Genomic DNA, 12,610 nt, shown 5'->3' with positions numbered 1-12,610 from the left:
GGAGTTTCCTGTCCTCGCAGGAAGGTAGGCACATTGACTTTATTTATTTATTTTTATTTAACATTTATAGAGTGCACCAAACCCCGTGGGTATCTGGGCGCTGGAAAACAGGTAATACGGTACAGTCAACAATAGAAAACATAAGTTTGGCATATATTATATTGAACATATTTACAGACGTAGGATAATTTACAGACGCATAGTATCCATGAGTATAATAATCAGTGATATTTACATGTTCAATCTTATTCACATAAATAGTGTACTTATGAAGTAGAGTAGAAGTATTTACAGAGCGCTATTGTATAGTGAATATACTGCATTGCAGCAATGAGGGCTACAGATTGGAAGTGAAGAACCAGGCCTTGAGATTTCTACGAAATGAGGTGTGGGAAGGGTCGGCTCTGATGTCTAGATGTAGGGCGTTCCAGCCTTTGGCTGCCACAATTGGGAAGCTGCATCCCCCCGCCTTGGTTCTTTTGAATTTTGGAACCATGAGAAGCAATGCTGAAGTGGAGCGTGTGGGCTTGATGGTTTGGGTTGGAGTAAGCATATTAGTAAGATATTTAGGAGCAATGTTGGTGAGGCATTTGTGGGCGGTTGCCAAAGTTTTTAATTTGAGCTGGTCCTGAACTGGTAGCCAATGCACTTTGCGTCTGATTTCAGAGATATGTTTTCTTCTTGGTATGTTCAGTGCTGCCCGTAAGGCGTTGTTTTGAGTGACCTGTAGTTTTTTGATACTGTTGGTTGCTGTGCCCACCAGGAGGATATTACAATAGTCAAGTTTTGACAGAATAAGGGATCTAGCTAAGATTAGGCAACTATCTGCTGATAAGTAGGGTCTGCAAGCGTTGATGAGTTTGGCAGTGTAGGCTGCTGATGAGATTATGGAATTAACTTGCCTGGAGAAGGTTATAGGGAAGTCTAGATACACGGCCAGCATTTTAACTTCTTTGGAGACGGTAATGGTGTTTCCATCAATTATGAAGTGTTTGTATTTGGGGTCAAGTTGCTTGAGGTGAGTTTGGGTGCCGACCAGGAGTAGCTCCGTTTTGTCATCATTTAGACAAAGTTCATTTTAGACCATCCAGGATTGGATCAGCTGGTAAATGTCGTTGAGGATGCAAGAGTCTGTATTGTAGTCTCCGGTTAGGTGTATGAGAATTTGCGTGTCATCCGCATTGTTTGTATAGGACATTCCACGTTCATCAAGGCGTCGAAAAGCAGCTGGGTGAATATGTTGTGGAGCATTGGGGACACACAAGATCCTTGAGGTACCCCGCAAGGAACAGGGGCAGGTGCGGCGTTAGCTAAATTTGAAAAAACTCTCATAGTACGTTCAGAGAGGAATTATTTTATTCAGGCAATAGCATTTACTAAGTCAAATGCTGCAGGAGAAGTAGTATGGCTAATTTTCCATTGCATTGTCAATTATGCTGTCCATTTGTCTTTTTTGGTCAAGGAGTGCTGTTTCCGTACCGTTTCTAGGTCGGAAGCACGATTGGCGTGGCCCCAGAGGTTGTTAGTTTCCAGATGTTCCTGTATCTGGAGGTAGGCGGCGCTGTCAAGGATTTTCAGGAGGAAAGGGACCGTCGTAATGGGACGTATTTAGTAGGGATGCTGGGATCAAGGGATGTTTTTTTTTTTAGAAGCGGGAGGACCTACGCTTCTTTCAAATTCTTGGGGACTGCACCTTGTGAGAAAGAGTTATTGATGAGAGAGGTGATGAATGGGGCAAGTTCTGTAACACAGTCTTTGATGACTGGGGCAGGGCATATGTCGCTTTGACATCTTGACGGTTTTAAACTGGAGATGATTTTGATGACCTCCGTTATCTAGTTTGTCTGGAATCTATATTCCAGCTCATCTGTCTGGACAATGCCATGTTTAGGTGTTTTCAGGTTATGCAGTTTGCTTTTCTTCACTGCCATATCTCTCAATAGGTACACCTAGAGACCAGTCGAGTATCTCTGGGTCTTCGTTATGCAAGCAGTTTGTTTGATTCATTCATTCCTTCTGTGCCAGTAGCAGATTGCCTAATAATGGTAGCCGGGTATGCCTCTCCGTGTGCAGCAAAGTTTGCAGGTTTCCCGCTGATTCTGTCCGAGTTGTTGCCCACAATATCCGACACCTCCTCCAGTTCATCACACCCATTTTCAGGCCAACATGTTAGCTCATATAATTGTCTTGCCTGTACTCCACTACTCTTCTTTGCCAACTTATATGCTCACCATTTAAAAATGAAAGAAAACATGCACTTCACATTTTGTGGCTGTAAGCAAATGTTTTTTGATCGGGTTAATTATTTGATAGGGCCTTGCTCACAGTGACTCAAATGCTAACAACAAATTAAACATTTCAAATGTGTTTGCTGCTCATTGAACAAGCAAATAACTGAGAACGGTTTCCTTATTTTTCAATGAGGATAAACCGATGCAAAACCATTTGCGCTCAATGCCGTGTTTTGTGCAATAGCATCTTTAACACTGGATGCACGTGTCAGATTTAATGAAAAACTGAGCAATATTTCTGTTCTGTATTAACCAGAAATGTTTCTGTCTTATATTTACAGCCCACTTTTCTGGTGGTGTGTAGTTCACAGAGCTATTATCAAAAAGTAAGACAATGGGCCTCATTAAGGGTGAGCCGGTCCAGAAAAACATTTTTCTCAAAAGCGCAGAGCTGCTTCTTGATATGCTGAATTGACTTGAATATGTAAACCAGCATATAGCAGAATTTAATTTTATGTAACAGCACCATTAAAACCTGTCACTTACAGATTTAATTCATATCCCCAAAGTGGTTTGCTACCCCACTGAGCAGTCTCACAACCTTGATTGTGTGTAAGGTCAGAGACATGGGTGAGGCCTTGTGTGTGCAGGGCCAGCTGATGATCTTTCAGTGCTAGTGGAGGCCCGTGTCAACATGATGGTTGGGAGGCCCCCCAAGCATTACAGCTAAGAGAAACAGCCAAATGAAGTCCAAAGTAGGTAGCATGGTAGTTAATAGCTGCAGATTATCACGGGACAGGCAACCAGCACAGAACTCAAACACGAAATGTCTTCTAGTCGTCATGCTACGAGGTCTTGCTGCAATATCTAGGAGCAGTCATGTGAAATTTCATTGGGGTTTGGAGCGCAAAACACAGTAGAGCACTAATTGCAATGGGGACTGAGGGGTAATATCACAGTGGGACACCAGGCAGCACAACCTCCAGTGGGAGAAATTACAGGGACAGACAGGAGCAAAAGTATAGCGGGACACATGGGTAGTGGGGAACCTGGGAGAACTACAGTTCAAAGTAGAAAGTTGAACTATGAGCAGTTCAGCGAGGAAGTCAAACAATCAAGGCACAAATAGCAAGGCATAACACTGCCTGCCTTGCATGGCATGATAAGATCATGCCCCGAAGACAAACATTTTGTTCTTGTGATGACACCTGTCAAAGAAATGTATTGGTGGAGACGACTGTAATGATTAATAGTTAAAGGAAAACATTTGAATAGTTTAAATGAATAGTGCTTTCAGCAGTACTGAAATTCCTGCTGTATGGACTCCCCTTCCCCATTAGTGGCATAAAAAGTAATTACGCATTTTGCACACTGTGATGGGCATGGTCAAGACTTGATGAGGATAATGCACATCAATACGCTTTGAATATTGTTAAATTATTTAAATGCACTGTAATATTTGTGTATCTTTTATAGGGACAAAAGTCAAATAATTCTAAATAACAGTAAAGGATTAGGCCAAAGTAAAAATAGGAGGCAACACTCTAATAACATAATAACTTACAAATGGGATATAAACATACTGTAACATAGGATCTGTCCCATGCTTTTTCCAAAGCCCATTACTCGGTATCATCAAATCAATCTTCTTGATTTTTAAAAAAATGTAAGTACACAATAAGAGGAGAGAACACATGGCTAAAGTTTCCTGTCACAATGGCTTGGTTTTATGGTGAACTCTTGTACCCGGCAAACATTGTCCCCAACATCATATGCTTTTTTAAAAGAGGCAATGTGATATTGCAATATGGAGGTACCCAAGAATTAAAATCAATTACACATGAACTGAGAGTTCTGCACTTGCCCAACTTCTGCCAAGTTATTAACCCCGGCAGTGCCTCGACAGATCTACATCCTTTGGAAAAACATGTACACAAAGCCATAAGGCACTTCAGCTTTATATGAAAGCACTTTGTACTGTTTGTTTTTATGTGCTTGTTTAATAATACTTTTCACAATGGTAAACTATTTCACAGTGCTTACTCAGTTTAAAGTTTTTCATGATTCTTATTAAATTGTAACTTTTTACAAATTAGGTACATATAAAATTATATTTTATTCATTTTTTGTATGATCAGCTTTAGATATTATTCCTGTTTATTTTTATAAACAGGTTTTTGTGGGATAAACGTATTGTACACAGAAACAGTAAGGGGGTATAGCAGTGAAGGGGGTCAAATGCACCCCTCCCCCAGATCCGGCCTGGTGTGCGGTCTACCCCCCTTATCTTCCACAGGGCTGGCACTCTGCTCTGAGCACCAGTCCTGGTTCTTCAAATAAATTTTAAAAAAAGAATGGGCATGCGCCAACAATTGCGCGCAACACAACCCGCGTCACAGATTGCTTGTAAATCATGTTGCTTGGCGATGCAGCGCCGGCGCACCCCGGTTTGGTCTAGTGGTTCTGGAGTGCGCTGGTGCAGCATTTCTTGATCCTTTCCCTACTGCTAGGTACTATGCCTGTGCCTCTTCCCTATGCTCCTCAGCTGTCTGAAGAGTGAAGAGGCGATCTAAGGTAAGTGTGTTTTGGTGTACTGCATGTGTGCTTGTGTGTTTCCTTGAATGTAATGCATGATGTGTGTGCATATATGTAAGACTAGTTGAGTGAGACTGTAGCTGTGCGTGTAAGCAGTGCTGGCCGCAGGTTTGAGAATTGTGTAGGACTTTCCGTTTTCCTAGATTTCAAACGGAAGAAAAAAAGTACAGGTCCCAGAATCCAAATAGAAAAAAACAGGAACTTCATGGCCCTCTCACACGTGGCCCTGAGAAACATCAGAGCTCGGGTAGTTTACTTACAAAATACACATATCTCATAGCAACATTACAATAAATGAATCCTTAGAGACACATGTTAAAGCAAAAGAATATTGTTGTTGCTTTATTTTCCACACCCTGAATGGAAAACTAGAAGGCTCACACAATGCAAAATATTACAAGCCTGAAATAAATATTTTCTTTTAGACCGCAAATTGGGTAAAAGGTTACTTTTGTCACAAACTTCAAGCAGGCTTTTGTGCAAGATGTTAAGAGCATTCTTGTATCCATATAAATTAACCCTTTGTTTTACATGTCAGACATCAGGGCAAACCTTTAAAAGGGGGGCTTTATTTTAAGTGAACAACCTTCTTGCTAAAGTAATGATCCCATCCGTGATAAATAAAGGGCGTACTGGTTATAAGAGAAAGTGGCAAATTGAAGGTAATTAAAGGACTGTGGCGTCCCGGAAGCTGTGTGTGGCCTTGCATAAGAACGGCAATCAGCCTGAGCTTTGAAACTGCAATGGCTTAGATTGCAGCACTTCTCAGCCTGCCCTAGCTTCATTCACACTGCAAACACACATGAGAACGAAAGTCCTTCCCTGTTTTGACGTGCGTTTTCTTTGTGAAAGAAGCCAGGCCTGGCCGAGAAAGGCCCCTGCTGCTCCCTCCGAGCCCTCCCTCTCACAGGCGCCAGGAGTGTCTGTGAACGCAGGAAGCTCCCATCCGGCCTAGAGCGTTCATTCCCTCTCGATCCATCAAAGACAGCTGTTCATTAATCAGATAACTAACTGTTTACAGTCTAAAGCAGAGCTCGCACAGTTTCATGCTCGATGAAGCTGCCCAGTTTCGTTTTGTCCTCGGTGTTCGGGGACAGTTAGTTCTGTCTTTTCCATTATAAATGTATGCAGGGCCAGCTTAAGGAGCGATGCAGTGTGCCCCAATGTGCCCTTTTTTTGTGCACCCCTGTGAGGGTGCACCTCTCAATAGTGCCTTAAGCCGGCCCCGCGTGTAAGTTAGCATCACAGTTGTGTTTGTATGGTGGGAGGTGAGAAGTTGGACGGTTGGGGGCTGGGCAATGTTGATAACTGTCTGTTTTCATACTATTACTGGCATAATAGGTTGTGGTTTCACTCGCGCTCAAGCAAGTAATTCACAGTGACCATTACTTGCTGCAGTAGTAGCTTCAATCATGCATGTGATTAAGATGACCATTACTGGCAAACGGAGATTGTGACAGCAGCTTCATGCATGCGATTTACTGTGGTCATTACTGACAAACTGCGATTGTGGTCCCAGCCTCATGCAAGGGATTTACAGTGACCATTACTGTTGCATGTCGCCCCTTCTGGGGGACATGGTACCCTCCAGTGTTGATGTCATGGTCACATGGGGTTACCATGTGACCATGCAAATAAAAGGGATGAGCCGCTTCCGGCTCCTCTCAATAGTGCCTTAAGACGGCCCCGCGTGTAAGTTAGCATCACAGTTGTGTTTGTATGGTGGGAGGTGAGAAGTTGGAGGGTTGGGGGCTGGGCAATGTTGATAACTGTCTGTTTTCATACTATTACTGGCATAATAGGTTGTGGTTTCACTCGCGCTCAAGCAAGTAATTTACAGTGACCATTACTTGCAGCAGTAGTAGCTTCAATCATGCATGTGATTTAGATGACCATTACTGGCAAACGGAGATTGTGACAGCAGCTTCATGCATGCGATTTACTGTGGTCATTACTGACAAACTGCGATTGTGGTCCCAGCCTCATGCAAGGGATTTACAGTGACCATTACTGTTGCATGTCGCCCCTTCTAGGGGACATGGTACCCTCCAGTGTTGATGTCATGGTCACATGGGGTTACCATGTGACCATGCAAATAAAAGGGATGAGCCGCTTCCGGCTCGTCAGTCGATCCCACTCTGACTCCTGCGTATGTTTTGGTGCACCATGCTGGTGCTGCACAGCGTGCTGTGGGCCTAGCCATGCGGCCTGGCTCTAGGACGGTGCCCCTGCTGGGAAACCCCGTCATCCATACACCTGTCTCAGCCATGTGACCATGGCCTGTTTGCCATCCTCAGCCTAGGTGTCCCCAGAGCCGAGGATGGTGCGAGCTGGCTGTCCCAGCCCGTTGGGCGCTCCGGTAATCTGGGGAGGGCAGAGTGATCCCTGCCCCCTGCGGGTCGCGTGATCATGGCCCTGACTGGCCATGTCGGGTGATTCCGACATCGGGGTGGCCCGCTCCGGTGACCGGGGGGCGGGCCCCCAACAATTACTGGCATAGATAGGTTGTGGCCGCAGCCTCATGAAAATGGTGTTAAGTGATTCTGTTTAGTGGACTGTTGGTGACGTGGCATTTGCTGGATTTGTTCATATGCTCCCTAGAGAACCAACTGTAAATTGTAGGGCTATTTATTTCAATGTACTCAAATAATAATGCTGCAAAAGGCATCATTTCAACACATTAGCTTAAAAAATGTCCTGGAGGAACACTTCTCAACCCCTTTCATTGTTTTGGGCTTACTCGCTATGCTGGTTGCTCGTGCTAGTTTTGGGACATATTCAGGTCCTTCCACTGAAAATATTGACCAGACATGACTGGCCGCGAATCATACTTACATACGAACTTTACTGGATTTTTATTCATGTGTTTCCCTTGGGAGAACCAACTGTAGATGTAGCTTTCTACCCCATTTTCTCAAGCATTGTACTACAAGTTATGTAATTCCAGCAGATTATTCTTTAAAAAGTTCTCGGGAGTGAAGCCCCCAAAAGCCCCATAATTATTTTACACACCCTACCTGCGCTCGTTGGACCACGCTAATTTGAGGGAATATTTAGGTCCCTAAACAGAAAACATTCACGACCCGTGAGGATTTGCCCATGAATCATTTAGAATCCTGGTGCCCCCCTCCTGAGCCCCTCCCACCGGCAACGAAACCTGACCTCATCCACTGTGCAGAAACCCTGGAGAAAGGAGGAACAAACACACAGGGGGTTGTTTTGCTAATTTGTAAACTAATCGATGCCTGTTGAGCAATTAACATAACACCCTGGTTTTCCCACGCTTCCCTTCTTGAGCATCTTACTAAATTTGGTAATCCTCCCAAAATAAAAATTCCAAAAACAATGAGGTTAAAAACAACACATGTTTTTGGTTGAAATGTGCACCTTTTTTACATTAAATAGATGGCGGGTTGGGTAAGGGAATAAAATAAGTAGGTGGGTGTTGTGGACAGCGCAAGGGTCTCCCTCTGCATTATAAAACTTAAAACAATGCTAAGAAAATGCTGTGTTTTGTGCATTGTTTTTTTCTTTATTTCAACGTAGAACCTAAAATTCACTGACCATTTGCAACCTTACCCCAAGTAGACAAGAATACTTTGCCTGAAGTCAAATAAGGAACAGTCCCTGCTATTTATTTTTTGTGTGTTTTTTTTGTCACCTGGAAGTAGAAGTCGAGTGCTGCCTTCATATTGGCACCGCCAGGAAAGCACTGTGGAAAATCAGGAAAAGAAAAGAAAAGGTTAGGGAGCCTTCCTCAAAAGAACACAACGCACCTGTATGGCCTTAAAATGGCTGCAGTGTCGAAAAACCATGTACAGCAAGGTTAACCATGCAAGCCAGCACAAACATTGACATTGTCTACCATCCCGCCTAGGATGTTATTAAATTGCTGAGAGCGCCACTTTTTAAATGTTTGACATCAATCCATATGTAGCCACCAGCTTGTTGCATATATTAAAAAATCAAAAAGCAATTCGGTGAGTGAAAAAGTTTTTTTAAGCAGTTTAGATGCAAAGATGTGTGCATGTGCACTACTGATGGTGCTGAAATGCAGGTACACGCACGTGAAAGATACTCACCATAGTAACAGCTATACTCATAGCCCGTAGTCCCCTTTCCTCCATGCTCATGGGATATTGTCCCCAAAAGGTGGGCGCACCGGAGCATGGTGGAGCTCGGCATTAAAGTACAATCAAACGGATCAGAAGTGCCTCTGTGGCCACACCTGTGACACAGCACCTCCTCGCGTGATTTTTTAGCTGGAAAGACCCTTGTCTCTTATTAGAGGGAACTGAGGAAGGCCCACATGGTGGACAGCCAACTAGAGATGAAGAGTACAGTTTTTCCAATGCTCAGTAGCTTTCACTTACACTTTTTCATGATGTTCCTCCATGCAGGTAACCAAGTATGTTGTAGAGAACTGGCCAAACTAGGGATCAGTTAATGGGCTTGAATCCAACAAGAAGTGCAATCACTTAATTACATGGAGTATAACCCACACTGCCACCTTGCAAATACCATATAAGGGTACATGTTGCTGAAAAGCTCCCGAGGCAGCTTTTGCCCTTACCAGGTATGCGTGAGTACCCTTTGAAGGCTCTATCTTTCTCAGCATGTAGGCTTCCATAAGACAGGACCTCAATTGAACCATCTTGCTATGGATGCCTTAGTGGCCTTCATGCAACAGGAGGTACCTCAGTATGTGGTTAACAGGGTAATACATGTCCTGTTTTCCCAAGTCCTAGAAATGTAGAGTTGTAGACCTCTGCTTCCATCAAGGTGATGAGTCAAATTTAGAATCCTGGTTAGCATAGAACAACAGTAACATATTTCTGGGTTGATGTGAAATGCCAACATCACCTTCAGAAGAAAAGAAGGATGAATGTGGAGCATTGTCTTGTTTCCGTGAACAATCAAAAATGGTTCTTTTTAATGCAAAGCCTGAAACTCTCTAATGGCCACCAAAAGGGCAGCATTCCATGTAACCATTTGTAGCCTTGAAGAGCCATAGGTTCAAGAGGTTTGTGCATTAGAGAAGAAAGAACTGCATCTGTCACAGCATTGGATTGGGACCAAGAAGTACTCCAAAACCATATGTTAGATTTTACTATTTTTATTCAGAGATTCGTTACGAGAAGAGCCAACGTCTATGTATTTGACAGTTATATAGCGCAACCTTCACCCAATGCGCTGTAAAATGCAGATGGATAATGTTGCGTGAAGGACCATGGGTACAGTGGACGTCACACTAGGGATAGTATTACTGGCCTGCCCTGTTGACATCACTTTTCAAGTTTCGAAAACAACTGTAATACATGTTAATCTAAGCAGATACAAGCATCAGAAATACTATTACGGTAATGTATGAGTAATGTATCCCATATAAATCTCGGCTGTGGGTACTGTTTTCACTTTTCTGTATATAGGTGATGGTTTTTGTTTATATTCATATTACAGATGCCAATTATGAGAAATGCATTTCAAAGTCAACTGACACAAACAAACATGTTTTGGGGCAGTTAATTGTATACATAACCATATTATGGTGATAGCTCCATTCAAAGGTGTATTTGTTTAACCAGTTGCCACTCTTGTGCTCAGTGTAATAACACATGTTATTGGGTTACCTGGGTAACCTAGAACCCACTAAGGTTCTGAAATACAGTGTTTATAAGGCTGACAACCTGTTCTCAGATCCATCTTGGACAGGAGGGCCTCCTTTTGCAAGAATACATACTTTCAGAAATCTTACCTTGGTCTCTGGACACCCTTCACTTCAGAATGTGATGAGCTGAACCCATGGAGGCTCTCAGCTAGCTCACCTTACACCAGGCTCCCCAGGCGAACTGGCTTAATAAACATCGCCCGTGCGCTGTTTTCGCTGGCTCCCCACCTGTTGCTCCTCTACCAGTGGATTAACTCTATGCTACGCTGCTTGCATAGGACCCCCTCTCCAGAGCCTCCATGCCTTCACCATCGGCAGAGTGACGGGAACCCGCTGCTCCGTCTGCTCTCTGCTGTACTTCAAGGACTCCTGGATGCCCAGAGGCAATATTTGTTCTTTCTGCTTTGAAGAACCTGACTTGAACTCATAAGGAAATGTGGTCCTGCTGAACTTTCTCGCCTCTACTCCCAGCAGGCTTTGGCCTAAGCCCCACCCACCTTGTGCCTGCCTGGTCGCTGCTCTTTTTCCCTACTTAAGCAGCCCTCCAGCCTTTTTTCCTTTGCAGGTGGGGAGCAGGTGCAAGTGGATCTAGGTCACCTGGCCTAAATCCCGCCCACCTGATGCCTTCCTGGTTGCCGCTGTTTTGGCCTTAGTCCCGCCCACCTGGTGCCTTCCTGGTTGCCGCTCTTTTGGCCTAAGCCCTGCCCACCTGGTGCCTTCCTGGTTGCCGCTCTTTTGGCCTAAGCCCCACCCACCTTTTTCCCTAATTAAGCAGCACCCCAGCCTCATTTCCTTTGCAGGTGGGGAGCAGGTGTAAGTGGATCTAGGTCACTTGACCCCTCCACCTGATGCCTTCCTGGTTGCCACTTTTTTGGCCTTAGCCCGCTCACCTGGTGCCTTCTTGGTTGCCACTCTTTTGGCTAAGCCCCACTCACCTGGTGCCTTCCTGGTTGCCGCTCTTTTTCCCTACTTAAGCAGCCCTCCAGCCTCTTTTCCTTTGCAGGTGGGTAGCAGGTTCAAGTGGATCTAGGTCACCTGGCCTAAGCCCCACCCACCTGATGCCTTCCTAGTTGCCACTCTTTTGGATTTAGCCTCGCCCACCTGGTGCCTTCATGGTTGCCGCTCTTTTGGCCTAAGCCCCGCCCACCTTCTTAGACCTACCTCTTCCTTTAGCTCTTAACTCATATCAAGGGCGACTCTCGCCCGGACGTCCGAGGCGAAGGGCAGATGAAGAAAAAGGCAATTCCTGGTTGGGCCTTTTCGGACCAGAAGGACCAAGGGCCTGAATCCCTGCCCAGACAGCAGGTAAGCATGCACCAACATGTGTTTACTCCCTCTGTCCCCACAGGCCATCCCCACCTCTGGTCCCCCGTGATGTTCTGTTGTGGCCTCCCCTTCTCGCATACAGGAGTTGCCTGTTTTGCTTGATTCTTCTACCCTGCTTCCCCTCCCCTCCTTCCATTTTTCTCCTCCCCCTACAGCCTACCTCTGCAGGAGTCTGTTCTGATACATTCTGGTTTCCCCATCAACGCCTTTTGCCAATGCTTGGTTTGACTTCTATGGACTTCATTGACTCACGGTGCTTCACCCTCTCTCAACTCTCATGCTGGACTTCCCCTGCATCTTGTACTCATGGTGGCCCTGAATCATGGTGTTCCCATTTTCATCTTGAATCCTGGTTTGTATTTGCTGTTCTCTCGCAACATTATGTGTTACTACTGACTTCTGCAATTGTATTCGCTCTCCCCTCTTGCTTCTCCACTTTTTCACTGCTCCCTCTGTTCTCTCCTCCTCTCCCTTTCTCCCTTTTCCTATCTCCTCCCCTTACTTTCTTCTATGCACTTACTCTATCAGAATTGTCCTTGACCTAGTAAGATAGCAACCTTGTTTGTCTCCTCCCCCTACCTGTCTCCTCCCCCTACCCTACTTATTCGCCCCCCCCAGCACTATCTGAAATGTCGTCAGGCCTACTACGTTAGTCGCTTGTTTTGTTCCTCCCCTCCCTTTCTGCACCCCTCTCCCTCACCTTTTGTTAATCTCTGACTCTACCAGAAATGTCATCAGGTCTGTTTACATTTCCTTCACTGTCTCCCCCTCCCTTCCTTATATATGTCTT

The 12,610-nt window shown here is 44.8% G+C and overlaps 1 protein-coding gene across 1 annotated transcript in view; it reads right to left on the bottom strand.

Moving 5' to 3' along the window:
• GLS2 (glutaminase 2) overlaps nucleotides 1-12,610 on the bottom strand; it is a 579,026-nt gene that overhangs the window by 156,606 nt on the left and 409,810 nt on the right. Inside the window, exon 11 of the mRNA XM_069653689.1 lies at nucleotides 8,488-8,538. Coding sequence (XP_069509790.1) covers nucleotides 8,488-8,538 — 51 coding nt within the window. The remainder of the gene's footprint in view (nucleotides 1-8,487; nucleotides 8,539-12,610) is intronic.

This window comes from Ambystoma mexicanum, chromosome 3q (assembly GCF_040938575.1).
Source record: "Ambystoma mexicanum isolate Mex_15411 chromosome 3q, UKY_AmexF1_1, whole genome shotgun sequence".
NCBI classification, from domain to species: Eukaryota; Metazoa; Chordata; class Amphibia; order Caudata; family Ambystomatidae; genus Ambystoma; species Ambystoma mexicanum.
The sequence above is the reverse complement of the archived record's forward strand: the minus strand, read 5'-3'. Positions and strand labels throughout refer to the sequence as shown.